Source organism: Macaca mulatta, chromosome 2 (assembly GCF_049350105.2).
Source record: "Macaca mulatta isolate MMU2019108-1 chromosome 2, T2T-MMU8v2.0, whole genome shotgun sequence".
Taxonomy (NCBI): Eukaryota; Metazoa; Chordata; class Mammalia; order Primates; family Cercopithecidae; genus Macaca; species Macaca mulatta.
This window is the reverse complement of record NC_133407.1, coordinates 100260000-100282166: the sequence shown is the minus strand read 5'-3', so window position 1 is coordinate 100282166 and position 22167 is coordinate 100260000. Positions and strand designations below refer to the sequence as shown.

The 22167-nt window shown below is 56.1% G+C and overlaps 1 protein-coding gene across 16 annotated transcripts; it reads right to left on the bottom strand.

Annotated features, from left to right (window-relative positions):
- Positions 1-126: 126 nt before the first annotated feature.
- VILL (villin like) lies at positions 127-20508 on the bottom strand. 16 transcript variants are annotated; one of them, XM_077992158.1, is made up of 21 exons: positions 16554-16597; positions 16218-16256; positions 13662-13807; positions 13422-13496; positions 12926-13131; positions 11542-11650; positions 10167-10277; positions 9671-9870; positions 9191-9269; positions 8995-9093; positions 8314-8452; positions 7849-7949; positions 5715-5852; positions 5448-5606; positions 4734-4913; positions 3999-4144; positions 2919-3063; positions 1349-1531; positions 1071-1142; positions 623-874; positions 127-371 (listed from the first exon to the last, which is right to left on the bottom strand). In XM_077992158.1, exons 3-21 carry the CDS (start codon positions 13719-13721, stop codon positions 258-260), a joined length of 2568 nt encoding a protein of 855 aa, XP_077848284.1. In that variant the 5' UTR covers positions 13722-13807; positions 16218-16256; positions 16554-16597; the 3' UTR covers positions 127-257. The 16 variants fall into 16 exon arrangements, 14 of the variants coding, with proteins under 14 accessions (XP_077848284.1, XP_077848276.1, XP_077848280.1 ...); XM_077992150.1 differs by lacking the exon at positions 16218-16256 and adding an exon at positions 14784-14900 and having other exon boundaries at positions 623-896; positions 985-1142; positions 16554-16577; XM_077992154.1 differs by lacking the exon at positions 16218-16256 and adding an exon at positions 14784-14900 and having other exon boundaries at positions 16554-16577.
- Positions 20509-22167: the final 1659 nt, after the last annotated feature.

The following is a 22167-nucleotide window of genomic DNA, read 5'->3' as shown; positions in this document are numbered from 1 at the left end:
AATGAGAAATAAACCCCTCTGTGGGGTGGCACTGAGAGCTCACACTCGCCAGCCCTGGAGGCCCCTTCCTCTGAGAGGTGGACCTGCTGAGTGGCCCGGGCTTGAAAGCATGCATACCACACCTTGTATGGACTGCCTGCTTTTACTGACAAGCAGAGGATGACCAGAAGCCTCTGAGGGGAGTGGAAGCAGGGCCTCCCCAGCATTGTAGGTATGTTGGGGTGGGGGGGGGTAGGGGCAGTCGAGAGGGCTTGGGGTCAGAAGAAGCCCAGCTGCTTTTTCTCCTGCTGCTGCCTCCACGTGGCCATGCTGTAGAATTCCTCCTTGGATTTCCCAAAGATATCTTGGAAGTCAGAGTCTGAGAGATAGAACTGGGCAGGGGAGAGAGGGGGAGGTACAGGGGAGGGTGTCATCTGAGCCCAGAATCCTGCCCCACTCAGGAGCGTCATCCAGGGCTTAGGACTCCCAGACATCTGTCTGCCCACCACCCCAACTAGAAGACACATCTCCCAGGGCAGCTGCCCACTGCACGCCACCAGTGGATCCTGCCTCGGGCTCCTCCAGCTCAGTGTCAGATGCACTGGTGCTGGGGCAGTGAGTGGCGGGGGTCTTGGGCGCCCACCTCCCTGCGGGCAGGGTCCACGCCCTCTGGCAGGTCCTCAGCGGCCTGGTGCATCAGTTGTTCCCGGCGCAGGCCCCCGTTGATTGTGGCGCTGGTGCTGCTGACAGAGCTGCTGGTTCTGGTGCCACCCGATTTGGGGCCCCGCATCAGCTCATTCTCTGAGCTGTCCTGGGAGCCCTTGAGGGCCTGCAGGGCCACGGCACCTGTCCTGCCATTGCCCGGCCATCTGGATAGCCGGAAGTTGTTGACTTCCTGTCCAGAGAGGAGCCTCAGGCTGGGGAAGATGGGGAATCGGTAGCCCACAGGGAGGCTGCACTGAACCCACAGGCCTCTTGCCTCCAACTGCAGCCCCTCCCACCTACCAGGGCCTGGCACTTCCTCTGCCCATCAGGACCATGCGGTCAGAGCCCAGGTCACTGTGGGGAAGGCTAGGGGCCCCAGGACTCACTGCTGTTATCTCAGAGATGGTTGATGCTGCTGCCGGGCTGCCCTCCACCACTTTCGTGTCGGACAGGTGGCTCTGGAGCAAGAATAGGGGCAAGTATCAGGGCCAGGGCAGGAGGAAGGGGCACCGGTGGGAGTCAGGAGGGGCCTGAGGACAAGACCAGGTCTCATGCACACACTGGCAATCCCCAGCCAGGGCAATGCCTCTTCATTCCATTGGCCCAGGTCAGGCTCCTCTCCCCCCAAATTAGGGTGGGGCTGGGGGTTTCAGGCCTCACTCACGGTCCACTTGTAGGGGTCCCAAGTGAAGAACCATCCAGTGAAGGTGGGAGGCTCATGGCCCTGCTTGACCAGCACGATGGGTGTGGCCGGGCTCCTCCCTGCTGGGTGGGTCTTCAGGTACTCCTGGCCCCAGGCCACTGCCTCCTTCCACTCACTTGCAGCTTCCCCAAGCCACAGGAAGATCTGGGCCACAGAGGGGGCCTGGCCTTGGGCAGGTGGAAGGGCTGCCCAGAGCGGACCCCTTCCTGTCTACTCCCTGTCCATCAGTTGTCCCAGACAGGACCCCACATACAGATCCCTGGCCAGGCAGACACATCCAGCAATCGGCCATACCCACACACCCGTGAACACACGAGAAGATCACAGGAATACATGCATGCACACATATTCAACCCACACGTCTTTTTTTTCTTGCATGGTTTACCTGGAGATCAATCCACAAACACTTACTGAGCACCTACTGTGTGCCGGGCATTGGTCTAGGCTCTGGGGAGTCAACAATGAAAGAAAATGGACAAAAATCCCTGCTCTTATGGAGCTTTCATGAGAGAGCAAGTCACATGTATGTCTGGAGGAAAAGTGTCCTAACCAGAAAAAACAACCAGTGTAAAAGCCCCGAGGTGGCCGTGTGCCCAGCATGTTCAGGGAACACAAGGAGGCCATTGTGGCTGCAGCAGAAGCAGTGGAGGGGTGCGGGGGGAAATTGGGTCAAAGAGTTGGGGCTGGCCAGGTCACGTAGGGCTGTGGTAAGAGCTCTGGGTTTGTTCTGAGTGAGATGGGAGCACACAGCTTCATCACCAATTCAAACAGTGCTGCAGACATGGCCCCACAGAGACACAGAGAACACACATTATGGCAGCTTACACAGTCACACAGTCATCCATCGCCACACAGCCAGATAGCAAACCATAGCCACACAGTCATCCACTGTTGTCAGACACAGCTGCACGTAAACACAACAACACTTGTTTACACAGCCACGCACACCCAGCCAGTTACACCACTGTGCACAGAAACACAGACCCACAAACACACCCATCTATCACTCGCCCACAGCCAGTCACAGTCTCTCTCACAGACGCATTTTCACCAGTTGCCACTGGTCTGGTCAGTTCTAGCATCATGTGACCTCACAGTCACTAACAAAGTGTCACACACAGGTGCACGAAGGCAAACGCTCACACCAAGCCACACACATGAATGATGCGACTGGGTGTTCCACTCACAGTCACTCATGCAGCACTGACACATGCTCGGCCGCAGGTACTGTCGCTGGAGCCACACACAGTATCATAAGGCACACAGAGCCGCACACAACTGCAAACATGGTCTCAGTTACCCCTGAGTTCCAACACACTCCTAGTCTCCCAGAGTCTCAGTGCTGCCACCTGGTGACACACACTCATCCATGGTCTCATATGCACCACAATGTAGTTGCTCAGTGACAAGGTCACGCAGACTCACCCACAACCCTATGTACAGAGTCAGATGGCTAGATACACACACACCCAGTTACACAAACAGACACACTCCCGTTCACAGCCCCACCAGGCAGGGGTGGCCACTTTACCTCCTGCCAGGTGTCCAGTAACATGATGTCATACTTGTCCAGGTCCTCCTGGCTGAAGAACACCACTTCTGCCAGGACCAGGCAGCCCATCTGGCTGGAGCACTCAAACAGTCGTGGCTGGAATCTGGGGACCTCCTCAGGGAGCCTGGCCAGCACGGACAGCAAGGTTGTGAGCCACGCAGAGAGGCACCCCAGCCCATGGCACAAGTGCCCCATCCCAGGGGCTGGGAAGCCAATTCTCAGGAGTGGGAGCTCTGGGCCCTCCTCTGAGCCCCATGGTCTGCTCCCCGAGCACTCTGCTCTGCTCTGGGTGCAGGATCCCTCTCTGCTCATGGAGAAAGCTCTCGCCCCACCCAGCTGTGATGCAAGGTATCCCATGAATTCCCCTAGGAGAGGGCTGCAGGGCAAGGGGAGGGCCTGAGCTGGAGTCTCGCCCTCCCTGGGATGGGAGGAGCTCCTCAGCCCACCCCTGGCAGAGAGTAGGTCTCCAGCCCAAAGTGGAAGGAGGGGAAGCCAGGCTGGGAGAAGGAGGCGGGAGTACTGAGCTCAGGAGAATTGCGGGGAGTGCAGCACATAAACCAAGCCCCACAGGCAGACCAAGAGTAAGCAGGACTCAGCTCCCTCCTCCCCTTGAGGCCTCACTCCTACCTGCCACACAAACCCTGTCCATTTACACACCACACACACAACACCCAGAATACACCTGTTCTTGCACATCCACACGCACTGTATACCGATACATCATATGACACTTTCTACACACACACTGGGCACCGTGACCCCTGAGGACTGTAGGGTGCTTTGTCCCCTGGCCCAGGACCAGGACAATGCAGGGAGGGGATTCTGCCAGCAGAGAGCGCCACTGCCCCCACCCTCCCCAGCATCTTCGAGACCCAAGTTACCCAGGCTTGGGAGTGAAGGGCGGGCTGTGCTCCTGGGAGTCTCTGTGAGTGGGAAGCTGAGAGTCCCCAGTTCTAGTCTTGTCTCTCCAGCTCTCTGTGTGAACCCCAGTCACCCACCCTCCTCTCTGGGCCTCAATTCCTCCTCTGCGTAAGAACACTCTCCTCCCAACCCTGTTACCTTTTCTTGCTGGGGTAGGGGGCCCGGCCTCCCAGGGCCTCCCAGAAGTGGGGAGGCTCCTGACCCTCCAGTACTGTTTCCTCGTTCTTCTTGGAAATGACAGTGACCACCACTCGTGCCATCTCACGTTGATCACCATTACACCCCTAGCAGGCAAAGAGATGGCTCAGGCCCTGTACGAGGAAGGGCCTTCACCTCCAGCCCCATATGCCATTCACGGGGTGTATGGGGTGGGGCTGGGGCCAGGTCACAGGAGGCCTAAGCTGACGGCAGGGCACCGGTGAACAAGGCATCTTCCTCACCCTCCAGGCCTGTGTCTCCAGCTGATCTGGATCACAGGGTCTGGGACCCTCACAAGGTCCAGAGCAGGGGATGGGAGGCTCCCAGGCTTAGAGGGTCAGTCATAGTTTATGCTGAAAATAGAGAAAACTCCAGCAAACTGGCATAGGCCCCTCCTTTTCCCAAGAGACCTGGGAAGGGACATGCCCTGTGCTCTAGGCAGTAAGGAGGCGGCGGCCTGGGCCTGGCTCTGACCTGTAGACTCTCAGGTCCACCTGTAACTTTGTAACTTTCCCCAAGTTCCAGAGGGGACACTGTGGCTTCTTCCCCTCCCCATTCCCCCCATCAGCCTATCTGAGGCTGGACTCAAAGTCTGCATCCCCTATGGAGAGGACCCACCCCCAGCCTGGCACCACTACCTCTGGGCATGAGTCAAGTGGTCAGTGCTGTGGGTACCTTCCCAAACCAGAGGTAGCAGACGCCGGCTGTGACCAGCAAGAAGATGTCATTGGAGTTGAGGGACGAGGCACGGGCTGGCACCTCCATGGTCTTGGTGTTTTGGCTGTCAGTGCCTTGCACATGGAAAAGCCTCGTGGTGGACGCTGACTGCCCCTTTCCATGGTGCCCAGCTCTCTCCTACAGGAGAACAAGGCCTCAGGCTGGGCAAGGGCTCCCGGGGGCGCCTTCCTGTCCCAGTGTGGGACATATTACCTCAGAGCTCAGGGACCCTTGCTTGAAACTACCACGGCCCTCACTGGTGATTTCACATGAGGAGTATAGGATGCTCTAAGCGTGGAGTGCAGGAATGCCATCAGTCTGGGATAGGGACAGACCCTTTCTAAATGAACCTTCCCCCCCATCTCTGAGTGGTAGGGGCATGGGTGCTCAGGCCTTGGAGGTGGAAAGTGGGGACCAGGTTTGCCAGTGTGTGGCCCCAGGCAAGCCTCTGGCTCCCTTTCAACTCAAATTCCTCATCTGGCTCTGGGACTGGGGAGGGTAAGTCAGGCAGGGGCCAACCTTGGAGCTCCTGGGCCTTAGACAAGCTCTGGGAAACTAGGGGATGAGAAGCAGGCCCCAGGCCCAAAGAGAAAGTGCTTAGAAGTGTGTGCGGGGGCCATGGCCCACGCAGAACTGGGCAGGCTGTGGCCAGAGGGGCAAGGTGAGACCTACCTGGAAGATCACCAGCTGGCCCTGGAAGATGGCGAGGAAGTGGGGGGGCTCGCTGCCCATGGTCACATGCTCCTGCACTAGGGCGCCACCATACATGACGTCCAGCTCCTTAGCATTGCTGTTCAGGGCCTTGATCTCATCTGCAGTGGCCTGGCGGCCCTGCAGGTAGGGGCAGTGAGTGAGGGCCTGGCCCAGCTCTCACATCTCACTCCCAGAGCCCAGCCCTTGGGCTTTAAGGTGAGTGCCGCCTCCCTCAGGCTGGCTCACCTGCCATAGGTACAGGATGTACTGGACACGGCCCAGCCTCTGGTACGTGTAGAGCACAAGGTAGTAGTTGCCTGCATACAACTGTCCATGACGCTTAGGGTCCACGGGCTGCCTGCGTAAGTCCTCCATGCACCACACCTGGGGAATAAGGGACCGATGGGCACAGATGGCTGCTCTTCCTGAACCAGCCCACCCATCCTGCACCCAACTGGAAAGCTCTCCCCAGCCTCCGAGGCCTTCCTCATCCACAAAGGCCAGGGGCCCACCCTCAGCTCCAGGCCCATTCCGGGCTTTGTGCTGGGCTTGAACAAGGATCTGCAGGCGACCCTTTCCTCATGGACCTCTGAAACCCACCACACTTGGGAGATGGACCCAATCCCAGCTACGTGCCCAGCCCTAGTCCCAACCCCCCCAGCCACAGCCCTGGTTAGGGGCAGTTCGGTCCCCTCCCAGCTGCTTGCTGCTCAGGCCAGGGCAACAGAAGCCAGGCGGAAAGGGAAGCCTTGGAGCTCTTGAATGAATTCCCTTTTTTCAAGTGTCATTTAGAAAACACAAAGCCTGTTCAAAGACTGAAGGGCAAACACTGTCTCACATCTGTTAGTGTAGTTTCTTCTTCCTGTGGGTGGCAGAGCCTGGAGCCAGGCAGACTCTGGTCAAATCCCAGATAGGCCCTGTGTTAGCAGTGACATCGTTCTAAGCTTCAGGCCTTTCCCACCTGTATATTGGGGACGATGACACCTCCCTTACCTCACCTCTGCATGGCAGGAGACAAGGCCTGGGTGTCCTTTCCCACACTGACCCTGACAGTTGTCCCTGGGAAGCTGACCTCCAGCCCAGAGCAGCCAGAGCCCTGTCTTTTACAAAAGGGGCTGACCTGACCACAGGCCACTTGGCACTTACCGGGCAGCCAGGACCCCTGGCTCAGGCCCTCTCTCTGCCTGCCTGTCCACTGCCTGCCAGGAGGGATCCCCTCCCTGACTTTGTGCTTGGCGCCTCAATTCCGGAGCTCTCTTTCCCTCCGTCCCTCGCCTTTCCCTCTGCTTTCCTGTCTCCCGCTCCCACTATCTGGCTCTCTGTATCTCTCTGTGTATCCCATCTATTCCTGACCCCCCTTCTCTTCTCCCTGTACCCCATCTCTCCCTGCTCTTCCTCCATCCCACCTCCGCCTCCCTTCCCTCTGTCTCCTCCTCATCCCCTGTCCTTCCCAGTCTTTTTTTCTCTGTCTCTCATTGCGCTCCTTCCCTGTCTTCCTCTTTCCCTGTCTCCCCCTTCTTCCCCCTTGCCCCATCTTCTCTTCTCTCAGTCTCTTTCCACTCATCACTTCTGTCCATCCATATTAGGGCAAAGGAAGAAGAAATCTTGGTTTTCTCTGACCTCCACCTACCTCGAGAACTAGGACCCCTTGCATAGGCCCAGCAGTTCTGTTCCCACAGTTCCACAGGATCCCCACATCAGCTTTGGGGCCAGATGGGACCACAGTTTCTGACTCCATTTTATTTAAAAACTAGGGCCTAAAAAATTCAGGGCTCTGCCTAGGGGGTCAGCCAGTAAGTCAAGATACAACCCCACACTATACACAGCCTGGAAGTGGCCCTCAACCTCTGTGTCTCGCAGGACACTGGACTGAGACCAGATGAGTGGTTGACAGTGTATGGCTATGAGCTGGGGTTGAGTGTGTGGGGCTATGATTATGTGTGATCGTGTGTCTGTGTTGGTGTGTCTCTGTGGATTGATGGTTGTGTGTGACTGTGGTCATGTCTGATGCAGAGTTTTTGCAGCTTCATATTTGCAGTTGTGTACTTGGCTGTGACTATGTATGTGTGTGTGTCTGTATAAGCATATGTTTGATTTTGTCCTACATGTGACGACAGGGCGAATTTAAGGGTCCAAGTGTTACTCTACTGTGTGTCTGTGTTATGTGAGTGCCTATGGCTGTATATGATTAGGTGTGACTATGTATGAACTTATGAACTGCCTGTTAGAAGAGTGTGTAAATGTACACGTGTGCCTTGGTGTCCCTGATTGTGTATGGATATGCACCTGGGTCACATCAGATAGCAGTCATACCGTTTACCTGTAGGCAAAGCTCACCCCTGTGTGCCCATCTTCCCCCAGCTAACCCAGTGCCCCTCACCTCCACCTTCCCAGAGCCGTCGTCCACCATCCTGAGCTGGGCCGCTAACTCAGGCTGGGTGTGCAGCTTGCCCACGTCCAGCTTTACATGAATCAATTTATCTGAAGGTGGGGCAGCAGGTGTCAGTGGCGCCCTCGGCCCCACCCCCTCCCACACCATCCCCGCCCCGCCCACTCCTCAACCATCCCTCCGAGATTCCAGGTCCCGCCCCGTCCTCCGCCGCCCACGCCCCTTTCCTCGTCCTGAGAAGGTTCTGTTCCGCCCCGTGCAGACCAGGCCCCGCCCCCTCCGGCTCCGCCCCGCCCGCTCACCCATCCCGCCGAGTTGCCAGTTACTGCCAGGCCCCGCCCCCTCCAGTCCCGCCCCGCCCCCGCCAGTCCCGCCCCGCCAGTCCCGCCCCGCCAGTCCCGCCCCGCCAGTCCCGCCCCGCCAGTCCCGCCCCGCCCGCTCGCCCCGCCCGCTCACCCCTCCCGCCGAGCTTCTGGTTCCTGCTCCGCTTCTCAGACCAAGTCCGGAAGAGCTGCTTGAACGCGGCCGACTCGGCGCCGTCGTTCACCACCTCCACGTTGGTGTAGGTCGGGTAGCCCTTGGCCTGGATGAAGCCCTGGGGCGGAAGGCACTGTTAGTCCTGCGACCCGAGAGTCCACTGCTCCACTCCCGCCCCTGGGGACCTACAGCTCTGGGACAGCCGAGCTCCAAGAAGCGTTAATTAACCGAGCTCATGACCCCATTAACGAACTGACTCTGTCACCACCAACTTCTCTGAGGTCCCTGAGGGCAGGCAGGGTCCCCTTAGTCCAGGCCTCGGGCAGGACAGGCCATGTCAACCCTCATGGACCCCAGAAAGAGCCCCGTCTCCTCCCCAACCCCACCCTCAGAAAGCGGGGCCGCCCAGTCAGTAAGGCCCCACACCTGAAGGCAGGGCCACGTGCCCCTTTTATACATGGTTTCTCAGTGGCCACCTGGTCTTCACTCTCAGGGCTCCCAAGGCAGGGCTACCTCCCTTTTAAGACTCCAGCATAGGATTTCCCAACTCAAACTCCAGGGGAGCGCTGATTCCTCCCTTGGACCCCGGGGCAGCGCTGTCTCCCCACTCAGACAGCAGGGCAGTGCTCTGTTCCTCTCAGACAGAGCCCGGGGGCTCACCACAGCCCGGCTGAAGGCAGCCTGTCTCTCCTGGAGGCTAGACATGCGTCCCTGCCACACATAGATCTTGAAGCCACCCTGGTCCAGGATGTAGACGTCCTGGGAGCAAGGGTAGGGCTGGTCAGTAGGTGGTCCAGACTGGGCTGGGGTTGTGGGCGGGGAAGGATGCGAATAGCTGGGGCCAGGACTTCCTCACCTCCTCCTGCAGCAGGTCCTGGGTCAGTGGGGGGGTCGCCAACTCCACGACCACCAAGTCTTTGCCCTTCTCATAGACACTGGGGGAACAGGAACCCAGGAGTGACCAGCCCAGCCCCTCCCTGACCCAGCCACTCCAGCCCCTCTTAGGACCTCACCCCAGCCCCTCAGAGACAGAAGGCATGGGGGCTGGAGCCCTGAGTTGTAGTCTTGACTTGACCGCAGCCTTGCTGTGGAGCTTTAGGCAGCTGCCTGACCCTAGCAGGGCACCACAGTCCCCCTGTATGTACAACAGGTTTCTCAGCAAGGCAGCCGCACACCATGGAAGAGTACAGGCTGGGCCCATGGTCCCTATGCCATGTCCCAGAAACCCAGCAGCCTTTGCTGGAGGGCTTTCTAGAGATGCCATGTTATTGTAGTAGTGATGGACACGGAATCCTGGACTGTCCCATTCACCCCTGCCCACCCCAAGGGTACTTACTGGTACAGACGGACACTGGCCTTCTGCAGCTGGTTGATATCCTTGCTGGGTGTGGCGGCACGCAGGCTGCCCACCCTGCGGCCCAGCACAGCTTCCATGATCTGCATGAGGTCCGGGGCTTTGGCCTCATCATCCACTACACCAATCTGTGCACGACCACCACGTTCCCTGTCCCGAAGGCTGTAGGTCAAGGCCAGCCCCTGCAGGAGAGAACCTGGCAGTCAGGGTGTCACCAGTGTGCCCCCTCACAGCACAGCTTTCTCCTGTCACTACTCAGCTCCCAGAGGCTGGTGGGGAGAAGGGCTGGTGTCCCCTCATCCTGGCATCCAGGGGGACACCAACAGTGCAGGGTCTGAACTCAGCTTGTAACTTGTAGACGTTTCTTGGGTTGTAGCAGAGAGCCAAGCCCGCCTCTTGGGGTGGCTGGAGGATGGGCACCTGGAGGACCATTCCCCCCCAAGCCCCATACTCCCCAGTTCCTTGGGCAGACACTGACCCGAGCCTTCTCAGAAATGCTGGTCTTGGGCCCATTCCACTGGATCATCATCTTGCCTAGGTCCAGCAGGAAGATGTCCCCCTTATTAAAGCTGTTCCAGGAGAGCTCCACCTGCCAGAGCAAGGAGGAGCAGGGAGGGAGACAGAGTGTCATACCACCAGCATCCGCTAGAGGGGAGCATAGCCGGGATGTGTCACGTGTGCATGAAGCTGTATGCAACTGGGTGTACTAGGCATGTGTGACTGTAGATAATGCTGCATTTCACAGGGTGTACACGACTTATGACACTTCTCACTCAGTGCATGTCTGTTGCTGTACATGTGTACATGTGCACATGTATACAGGTGGGGTGTATCTGTTTATCTTTTGTGTGTGTGCATATACACACATATGTATGTGGGTACATCACATGTGAAGAAGTGTGTGTGCTCATGGTGACAGTGTATATGTATGGATGAAGATAGTCTCCAAACGGACACACTTTTGAGAGTAAAAGGGAGTACTTTAGATAATTATGCCAGGATAATAGGAGAAACATAGGCCTTCATGGTGTCCCTGAATGACCAGGGATGTATGGTCACTGGGTCTGTGGGTGACATGCTGAGCCTATGTGGGATTGTCTGTGTGTCACAGGCTGCCTATGCAGACTCACTTGCATACCTCAAGGGTTACCATTCACACTGTAGATGTTGTATACCTGAATGTTCATTACACCAAATTCTGGCCAGATGGCAGCAAAATGTTTTGTTCTAACAAAACCAGTACTTTCCTGTAATTTCCTGACAGATGGAAGAAAGGGACACTGTGTTCTGATTTGCACAAGGGCACTAAATGGACCAGAGGAGCACCTGGGGATAACAATGGGAGACAGTGTGTGTGCATATGGGTGACAATGACAACGTGTGTGAGAGAGTGTGAGGTTATGCACTCCCCAAGTTTTGCACCACCTCTCACTGTGTTGCTAACAAGGACCATTCACAGGTGCCATATCGTCTGCCCCATCTGCCCAAGTTCTTTTTTTGATTTTAGAGACAGGGTCGGGTCTTTCTCTGTCACCCAAGCTGCTGGAGTACAGTGGTGTCATCATGAATCACTCCTGGGCTCAGGTGATCCTCCTGCCTTAGCCTCCCAAGTAGCTGTGCCCAGGTTCTCAATATGTCCATGAGACACATGCAGAAACATAAGGTCCGGGGAGTAGAGGCAGAAGTGGGGCTAGAAGCTTGGTGTCCTCTCCATTCTCCTCGTTCAAGACCATCTGAGAATGCTGACAGCTCCTTGTTCCCCACAGCCCCAGCCAATTTCCAACTTCCTTATACCTCAGTACACCCAGTCTGAGCCGAGTCCAGAGGTCAAGAGGCTCCCCTGGCAGCCTCACCTCAGTGGCAGACACGTGCTTCCTCCCTTTGATGTGCAACAGTCGCTGGATGTTGAAAAAGTTGGTCTCCACATGCTTGAGGTCAGAAGCTAGGCCTCCCTTCCTGTAGCTGAGGAGGAAATAGCAGGAGGGTATATACATTCTGTGTATGTGAGAACACAGTCTGCCATGTGCATGAATGATTGCAGATGTGAGCACATGCACATATGTGCCTGCTTCATACATGCACGGGAATCTGTGTGAACACATGCATGTATAGGTACATGGGTGCACACATAGGGCATGAGTGTGCATTCATTTCCATGTGTAGTGCACTTCCATGCATAATCATGTGGACACAAGCATATATGTGTACATGTACATACATTTGGGGGCACAGTGTCTATTTGCTTATCCCTATAAGTCTAGATGGTGAGTACATGAAAATGGGCAACAGTATATATGTGTGTAGGTGAACATGGATATTCACACATGTCCATCTGTAGGTGGACTTACATGGGGGTGGTGTTTCTGCATCTGTGCATATGCTTGTGTGCATGTGTTCATGTATATGCTATATGCATATATAGGTTCAACTGTATGAAATGGAAATGATCAAATAGCATCAATTTCCTATACTGCCAAATATATTGCAAATGTTAATTTAAAACACCTGTGAAGCAATTTACAGCGAAAGACATATTCCCACCAGCACAGTAATATAAAAGCAAACTCAAAACACCATTGGTGTCTGCTCCTAGGTATATACCAAAGGAAATGAAAACATTTGTCCACACAAATACTTGTATACAAATGTTCATAGAAACAGATTCATAGCAGCCAAAAAGTGGAAACAACCCAAATGTCCATTAAGTGATGAATGGATAAATAAAATGTAGTATATTCATAAAATGCAATATTACTTGGTAATAAAAAGAAGTAATAACACATGCTACAACATGGATAAACCTTGAAAACAGTGTGTTAAGCAAAAACAGTCCGTCAGGGAAGACCACTTGTTGAATGATTCCATTTCTATGACATGCCCGGAAGAGGCAAATGTATAGACAAAGTAGATGAGTAGTTGCCTAGGGCCGGGGATGGGGGTCTTGGAGGGAAATGGGGAGTGATCGCAAAGGGGTATGGGACTTCTTTTTAGGGTGATGAAAATGTTCTAAAATTGATTGTGGTGATGGTTGCACACAACTGTTAAAAATCACTGACATGTATGTGTACTTTAAATGGGTGAATCGTATGGTGTATGAGTTGTATCTCAATAAAGGTGTTACCTAACCCCTCCCGGCTTTCCCCATTCAGGGATGTGGACGATGGCCATCCCAAGACTGCCCCAGTCCAGGCACCGCCTCCACGGCTCAGTCCTGCCCGCGGCCGCCCCCGCACTCACATGATTCCCGGGCGGAAGTAGCTGCAGAAGCAGTCGGACTCGTGGGCCTGCGCCTCGCGGTGCAGCACGGTCTGGCCCCCCAGCTCCTCCTGTAGGTGCTGCTGGAAGGCTGCCGCAGTGCCCTGCGCCTCCGCACCCGCCTGCTTCCCGATCCAGTAGTGCAGGTCGCTGGACGCCCCCCGCGTGGCCTTCGGGCTCTGGGGAACCTAGGGTCCGGGTGTTTGTGTATATGTGTTGCGGGGAAGGCGGAGGTGCGGCTGGAGAAGGGGAGGATGTACCAAGGGCCATGGGGAGACGCTAGGCAGGGGCTTCCGCGGAGATCAGGAAGCGGGAGGGAAGGGCTAAGAAGCCTCAGCGGTAACCGCCACCTTGTGGGATGTGATTCTGGGGCTCTCTCAACTTGCCGCTTCCCAGGGCAGAGTTGATGTCTGTGCCACAGTCTCCCCAGTGCTGGGCCATGTCACCCCTCTCAGACAGACTTCCCCAAGCGACTCACGTGGAGGATGACATAGCAGTGTTCCTCAAAAAAGTTCCCGTAAGCCCCCTCGGGTACCGGCACCATCTTCTGGTTCTGGGAGAGGAGAGTGCCCTGTAACAACTCGGGAGATCCCTACCCATGACACCCGCTGGGGTGGGGTGGAGGAGGACGCTCTGAGTTGGGTGTGGGAGAAGCCTGGTGTGGGAAACCCCACGCTCTTCCATGTCACCAACTCTCCTATCTGGTCGTGCCTCTCACCTCAGTGATCCATATGTGGAGGCCTCCCTGGATGGCTGGGAGGCCCTTGCTGATGTCCATCCTAGGCCAAGCAGGAATATGGGATGACGCAAGGAACAAGAGCCAGAGTTCTCAGGCTGGAGACCAACGCCTGGCTACCTGTACAACTTCATTATAGAACATGACTTTTGTTAGCAGGGCTCTGTAAACACACAAATGTCAGCACACAGACTATGAAGACTGACAGATTCTGCAGCAAGTGACAGGCTCAGCTGATATGAGTGGGTTGGGCAGATTAGGCATAAACACTTGACAATTTTTTTTTTTCAGTTTTTTCGAGACAGGGTCTTGCTCTGTCACCTAGCCTGCAGTGCATGATTCGAACACACTTCACTGCAACCTCCGCCTTCTGGGTTCAAGTGATGCTCCTGCTTCAGTTGACAAATTCTTGAAACAGAACTGAACTCTGTATAAACACAGGCTCTGCAAACAGCCACAGGCTCTGCAAATAGCGATTTAGCTTGCTTGAGTCTGTGCTGTGTGGTTCTGCGTGTGCGGAGGAGGGAGAGAATGAGAGGGCAGTGAGTGACAGTGACATGGAATGAGAAGTACCTGGGGAAAGGAAGGGACCCTCACTTCTGTCGATTTTGTTATGTCTTGGCACTTCATACTCAATTACCTGAGGCTTCTCTGCACCACTCTTTCAGAAACCTGTGTGTGAGGTTTGGTCCAAAAGTCACTTCTTTCTAAATCTCTCACTCAGGGTGACCCTGGTGTGTTAGTCCTTCCCCCTCCCCCTCCACTCCCACTATGTCTTATCGACAGCAGGAACACCCTTGGCTCCAGGCAGAACAAGGCGAGGGGACAGAGTTACAGAATCAGGCGTGGTACAATAGGTGGCATAAAGTGGCTCACATTCCTTACACCTTTGTCAGGGGCCCTGGTTTGGCCCTGGTGAGTTCACAGTACACTGTGGCAACACCCAACAGGTAGCCAAGGAAATGTGGTGGGAGCAGAGGAGGCTGTGGGGCAGCAGGGGCAGAGTGGGCGGTCCTTCTAGGGGGTTAGAGCTGGGTTTAGCTCACAGCTCCTCCCGCACCCTATGGAAACCATAGGATGGTTGTTGGCTGTTGTCTCCCTCACCAGAACATCAGATTCCTGAAGGCAGGGGTTTGTCCTCTTGTTTACTGTGGGATCCCAGCTGCCTGGCCCCCAGCAGGTACTCGGTAAGTAGTTGTTGAATGAGTGAAGCGTGCTGCCCTGTGACGGGACTGAGTGAAAGTGAATGGAGAAGGAAGCCATCCCGCACCCTAACTGCCCCAGGATCTGTTGCCACAGTTGATGGCCTATTGGTGTGACAATGACATGAGTGATAGGCAGACATAGTGGCCATGAAAAGGTGATCTCAAGCAACAGAAAACGTGAGGACGTTGGGTGGCAAGCAGGTTGACATGCAATGGTGGCCCTGTAGGACACTGAGTAACAGGCAGAAATAGTGACCAGCGACAATTACCAGAGGCCCAGGCAGGCAGTGACCAGAGGTGCAGACAGAAACTGTGAGCTGTATGTAGCTCATGGAAGAGTGCAACTCGGTGACAGAGTATCAGAAAGACTACTGGATGGCCTCAGAACAGTGGCAACCAGGGCCCATGGGGGACAGGAAAGTCAAACTGGCAGCCAGAAAGTTGGGACTCGGCTGGTGTCACTGGGAGGGGCAGCGTAGCCCCCAGGGGGCCGGGAGCCTGTCTGATATCCAGCCCCAGCCTGTGGAGCCAAACCCTCAGCCACCAAGGGCTGAGGTCCCACTCCCATGGCATCTGTGTTCACTCTCTTCCACCTGGGCTTCAGGGGGGAATGGGTGCTCAAAGATCGGGGGCCTCCTACCTCTCCACAGTGCCGCCTCCAACCTTCTAAGCCCTCCTGCCCTCTTTCCTCTGGGGAACTCCTCACAGTGCCCCCTCCAACCTCCCAAACCCTCCTGCCCTCTTTCCTCTGGGGAACTCCCTTTCACCACCTTCCCAAGTGGGAACCCTCCTACCCCCGCTCCTCTCCTTCCTCCTAGAAGCCCCTCCTTCTCTTCCCTGGGGGTGCCCTTCCTCCACTCAGGGCTCCTTTGTCTTCCAGATGCCCAGTTCCTTCCCTGGTTTCCCTTTCTCTCCCTATGCCCCACGCCTCCCCTTTTCCAAGGTTTCCCTCTGTCCCCGCCTGGTGCCCCTGCCTCCCACTGGCTCTTCCTTCTCCCGGTTGATTTCCCCTCTCCCCTGGGATCTTCCCCTTTTTCTCCCATTTTTCCTTCCCAGGCACTTCCTCCTTTCCCGGTTCCCTGTTTTCCCCTACACCCCTTCCTGTCTCCCTCCCTGCCCTCCCTCCCCAGGTCTTCCCTTCTCTTCCTGGGCTCCCCTGTCTTTCCCAGGGCACTCCCTCCCCCCTTCACACACACCCTCTTCTCTCCCCCTGCCCCTCATGTCCCTGGGTGCCTCCTCTCTCCTAGCCCTCTCCCTCCTCCAGCGCCTCTTTCTCTCCCTACAGGAGCCCTTCCTTCCTTTGTGGGTACCGTTGAAGGGAGCCGGAGATTACCTTGCCCAACTTCCAGGGAGCAGGGAGTGGTGCCGCCCTCTAGAATGAGGGGAAAGGATGGGGCCAGGGTTGGAGGCAGGCACACTGAGTCTGTGGGCCATGGACTTCCCTGCCCTTCTACAGAATCCGCCACTTTCTTCCCCTTGGGCTGCCTGCCACAGTGGCCCTGCCCCATCAGTGTTTTCACCTGCTGGGCTGCTGCTGCCTCCCAATCCTGCCGCCAAGGCTCTGTGGCCCTGAGCCCTGCGACCCTATGCTCTATGCCCTTGACTTCAATAGCCCACTCTCTGCCCCACTGGTTCCCTGGAACCCCCCCCACACCCTGCCCAGGCCTACCTGCTGGAAACTGCTCCCGCGCCTTCACCCTGCCTGTGGGCAGTGCTGGGCCTGGCACAGGGCCAGTCTCTGCCTCCCTACTCCTGGCCCCTGCCACTGTAACTGAATCCCAGCTCCTGCCCTGCAGGACACACCCCACCACACAGCACTCAGCGGGCTGGGCATTCACTTAGTCAGTCAGTCAGTCAACAAATATTGAGCAAGCCATCTGGGGGCCAGCGCCCTCTCCAGGGCTATGGCTGTCTCCCAGGTCTCACTGCCTGGGTACCAGTGGCCAGAGAGAGCAGGGGATGGAGGCCTGGACTGGGCTAAGTGGTGAGGTGTGGAAGATACTGGAATTTCCTTCTCTGGAGTACTAGATGGGCCCCTGATCCCTCACCCAGGGTGGCGGGCTCCCCCTGGACCAAGAGGGCCAGGCCACTCCAGCAAACTTTAGGAGGAGGTAGGACTGAGGCTGGGGGCTGTGGGGTCCGGCTCTGTGGGACCCAGCTCACTTCAGGAGGGGAAGGTGGCCAGGGCTCCCTCTAGATATTTCTGCTGTCCCTACCCAAATGTGAGCTCACTGCCTGGCACAGCCCTCCTCAGGGAACCCCGCTACCCATCATGGGAGAGGCCAGTCCAGCTCTAGCAGCAAAGACCGCTTTCCCTCACCTCAGCTACCACCCACTGCCACTCTCTCTCTCTCTCTCACTGCGGGGTGGAGGGGCTGCAAACAGAGCCTTCCAGAAACTCCAGGGGCACAACCTCCTCTTGGCAGCTTAGGGCACAGGCCTCAGTCCCAGCCAAGGCCCAGCCAGCATGGGCCGTCCCATCAAAGCCACGCTGCTAAAGCCTGCCCACCACTGCCCACTGCCCAAGACCCTCTCCCTGTGCTCAGTCTTCACCCCACAAAGGTCTCTGTCACAGGGGTCTGGGGACTTGGGGACTCGGGGGCAGTCTGTGCCCAGCAGGACCTACAGCTAGTGTGTGACTGTGTTTAATAGACACGATGCACGGTCCCTGTGTGTGAAGGGATGCCTGTGTCACAGGCACTTGGTCTGTCCCCATGTGTGCCATTGCCTGTCCGACCTCATGTGTGTGCCTGTGTCCTGGCATGCCTGTCCAATCCCCACTTGGGACAGGGACCCTGTCTGTGACAGTGGCAGTGTATCTGCTGCAGCTGTGCATACCGTTTTCCCTGTCTCCTTTTGTCCCTGTGCCCAGGAAGACTCTGTGTCCTCACTTCTTCCCACTGACTCTTCCCCCATCTCCCCTCAGCCCACCCATTCTGTTGGTCTTGGTTCTTGAATTCCCTGGTAATGGCTCTTTCCTAAGTCACCAATGCCCACTCTCATCCAAGCGGCAGTCGGCAGTCGGTTCAGTCACCATTGTTCCTTCCCTCTCACTCCACCCATCTCCCTCAGGCCTCTAAATGGCAGCAGGTGCAGAGCTCGGGCCTTTACTCCTGTTTGTTTTCTAGTTACCTTCCCAGTTCCAGTCTGAAGGATGCAAATACCATGGAAACGCAAGCGTTTCCCTGACCCAACTCCCCTGAACCTTGCCCCAGCCTAAGTCTCCATCTTCCATCTGGTCACATCTCTCCCGGCACGTTTGGCCTCACACTTAACATTGCCTCAGGCCCGTCCCAGATCTACCCTTTCAGAGCCCCAGGAACATGTTCAGCGTGAACATCCAGTGGGTGCTTAGGCCCCAGACCTGCAGTTGCCTTGGTTTCTGTCTCCCCCAAGCCACTGGCCAGTCTGCGGCTGGTTCATGGTGAATCCTGGCCCTGGCCCTCCCTCTCATGCCTCCTGCGTGCTCCGGAGCCAGCCTCCCTCTGTGTCTCTGGGTCTGCCTGGCCACTGCGGCCATCCTCCCACAGTATCCAGAGGGATCTTTTTTCCTAAGATTTAAAACACTGTGGTAAAATATAAAAAATCTTTTTTTCATAAGATGTAAAAAATTGTAGTGGCCGGGTGCGGTGGCTCTAGCCTGTAATCCCAGCACTTTGGGAGGCCGAGACGGGCGGATCACGAGGTCAGGAGATCGAGACCATCCTGGCTAACACAGTGAAACCCGTCTCTACTAAAAAATACAAAAAACTAGCCGGGCGAGGTGGCGAGCGCCTGTAGTCCCAGCTACTCGGGAGGCTGAGGCAGGAGAATGGCGTAAACCCGGGAGGCGGAGCTTGCAGTGAGCTGAGATCCGGCCACTGCACTCCAGCCTGGGCGGCAGAGGGAGACTCTGTCTCAAAAAAAAAAAAAAAAAAAAAAAAATTGTAGTAAGATATACTTAAAATTTACCATTGCATCCCCTTTTATTTATTTATTTGAGACGAAGTTTCGCTTTTGTTGCCCAGGCTGGAGTGCAATGGCGCAATCTTGGCTCACTGCAGCCTCCGCCTCCTGGGTTCAAGTGATTCTCCTGCCTCAGCCCCCTGAGAAGTTGGGATTACAGGTATGTACCACCACATCCGGCTAATTTGGTATTTTTAGTAGAGACGGGGGTTTCACTATGTTGGTCAGGCTGGTGGTGAACTCCTGACCTCCAGTGATCCACCCGCCTCAGCCTCCCAAAGTGTTGAGATTACAGGCATGAGCCACAACACCCGACGTGTATCCACTTTTAAGTATATGGTTCTGTGGTGTTAAGGACACTCATATTGTTGTGCAACCGCTGCCACTATTTCCAGAATTCTTTCATCTTACAAAACTGAAACCCTGCACTCATTAAACACAGACTCCCCATTGCCCCCAGCCCCTTGCAACCACCATTCTATTTTCTGTCTATGATTTTCACTAACTAGAGGGAAAATTTAACCTCAGAATTTAACCATAAACCCACTCACACCATCCCCCTCTCCAAACCTTCCAGTGGCTTCCACTAAAACTGGGATGAAATTCTCAATGGCCGTTCCCAGCTGCCTCTCCCATCGCTCTTTGCATGGCTCACTGCGTTCTGGCAATATGATTCCTTGTGTCCCTTGAAGACGCCCAGGTCGTTGTCTGCAGACCTTTGCACTGCAGTCTTCTGTGCCTGGAAGCCCCACTCTGTATCTTCCCGTAGCTGCTCCTTTACTGCATTTAGGCCCCAGCCAAAATGGCAGCCCTGCAGAGGGCCCTTCCTGCCCTTCTTAGCCACAGCAGTCTCCCTCCTCAGACATCACCACTTTCCTCATCATGGTACTCCAAGAAGCTGGTCTCCTTGCTAAGTGGGATCTTTGGTTAGTGTCTGTGTCCCAGCTGGACTGTGAGTCACTGTGGGCGGGGCCTTGCTCATGTCCACCTATGTGTAGAATGGTGCCCGGCATACTGCAGTTGCTTAATAAAATGTTTGCTGACATGTTTCTGTGGCCTGCGCCTGACCCAGTGTGTGTGTGTGTGTGTGTATGTGTGTGTGTGTGTGTGTCTGGATCCTTTACTGGGCTCAGTCCTCCTCCTCTGAGAAGCTGAGGGGGTGACTCCTCTTCACTTTGGTTGTGGGCTAGATACCCCAGCTGGCACAATCCAGTGTCAGCAGCTTAGTGGGGGGCACGAGAACTTCTCCAAGGCCTCACCCCTCAGAATTGTCTCAGTGTCTGCAAACCAGAAGATGTCACCTGGGCAGAACTGCCCTGTCCAGAACCACCTACTCTGTAACCTGTGATCCCAGGCCCAGGAGAGATGGCAGTCTGGCCTTAGAACCTGGCCTCAGGCCACGATGAGCAGCACTGCCTTGAGTCTGGCCTGGGCAGCCTCCGGCTCATGGCTGTCACACCCCAGGCACACAGAGGGGAAACTGAGGCCCAGGACAGGCTCACAGGCAGCCGGGTGCTACAAGAATGGGAGGGTGGGATGCCTAGCCTTTCCCTCCCTCCTCCCCCTAGCAGGAAAGGGGTCCCACCACCTCACCCCCATCCCTACCTCCGCCCCTCTTCAAGGGGGCCTGCCAGGAGTCAAAAGGGCCCTGAGCAGAGTTTGCCTTGCTAGCAAAGCCCTGCCCTCTTCCTGCCCCAGCCCCCCTTAATCTACCACCTCCTCACTCAGCAAGTTTCCAGGGCTTGGGGCCTACTTTGTTCCTGCCTGGCTTGTCTCCAAGGCCCAGCCCACTCCATGTCAATATTGACCCAGGTGAAGGAGTGGCCCCAAGCTAAGTCCAGGCTCCGCCCCGGTTTCCCTGGGCTCAGGCATCCTCTCCCAGGCTTCATCCCCCAGGCCTTCTCCAGTCTCTCCCAGACAGGTGCAGAATGTTGCCTCTGTGGAGTCCGGGCTCTGTAAGGAGCGTCCCTCCCTGAGGGCAGACAGGGAAGTGAGGACTGGAGCCCACTGCTGGAGATGCCCTGGCTCCTCATGCTGGAGGGGAGCAGCCGCGCATGGGCTGGCGTGTGTCCCCACATCTGGTGGTCCCGCCCTGGGCTGCAGGATGTGGAAGGAGCTGTGGCAATGGTCACCGGGGCTTGCATAGGCTGGAAGTGACTCCTCCCAAGGACACCACAGGAACTGCTGGGTGAGAGGACAGACCAAACACCAACCCTGGACCCCTAAAAACAGGTGTCACTGCCTTGCCCACTGTGGTCCTGCTCAGCAGCACACCCCCCCATTAGGACCCAGCTTGGGTCAGGAAAGCCCCTGGCCTGTTGGAGGGGTGGTGCAAGGCTGGGGTCCGTGCCTAGTGGCAGTGTGACCCTTCCAATGTGCAGTGGGGGGCTCCACTCTGCTCCCCACCTGTGTGAAAGCAGGTGCTGTCAGCCAGGCAGGGGTCTTATCAGGCCTCCCTCCTCACTCCTGCCTTGGGAAAGGCTCCCAGTGCCCAGGTGGGCTTTTCTCTCTACTTTTCTGGATTTTCCAAGTTTTTGGCAATGAACATGTATATGGCTGATCTTTCAGGCAAAGCAATGTGTCATTTTCCGCAAAGCTCTGGCCACGGCTCCTTTGCCACACCTGGGCATCAGGCCTGGAACAGTTTTGGAGGACTTGCCTTTCCTCTGTAGCCAGTCAGAGCAGGGGGTCTCAGCCCTGGCTGCCCTTTCCAGTCTTCTTGGCACTTAAAAACATGGTGCAGGTCCCCATCTGCAGAGATTGGAAATGGTCTGGGGTGGACTTGAGGGATGTGTGTTTGAGACCCCTCATGTTATTCTAGTGTACAGCTGCAGCCAGAGCTGAGAATCACTGCACCAGGAGAGGGAGCTGTAATGGAGGCTTGGGGCGGAAAGCTCTGGGGCCATGTCCTCCTCCCGATGGCCTCTGTTCTCAGAGGTCAGGCTGGTGGCCATGCCAGTTGGTGGCTCTGGGCCTTGAACAGCCTGCTGACCCATGGCCAACCCTGGCACAGATTTATCGTGCAAGCATTCAGGTTACCCCACAACTCGGCCACAAGCCCTCAATGCACTCATCCATAAGCTCCACAGAATGTTCATCAGCTGATGTGCCACTGTTCCCAGGCTGGCTTTTCCCAGCCACTCCTTCCCACCCTCCTGAGCTTCCTGCCCATTCCTTGGTCGTGTAATACACACAGATGACATGTGCTCAAACTAGAAAACACGGAAGACATATCTCAGCATGTCTAAGTCCCCAAATAAGTGCCCTCTTGACGCCCCGTGTGTCCTTCCCACCTATTTCAGGGATCAGTGGACACTCATGAGGATACCTCAGCCTCA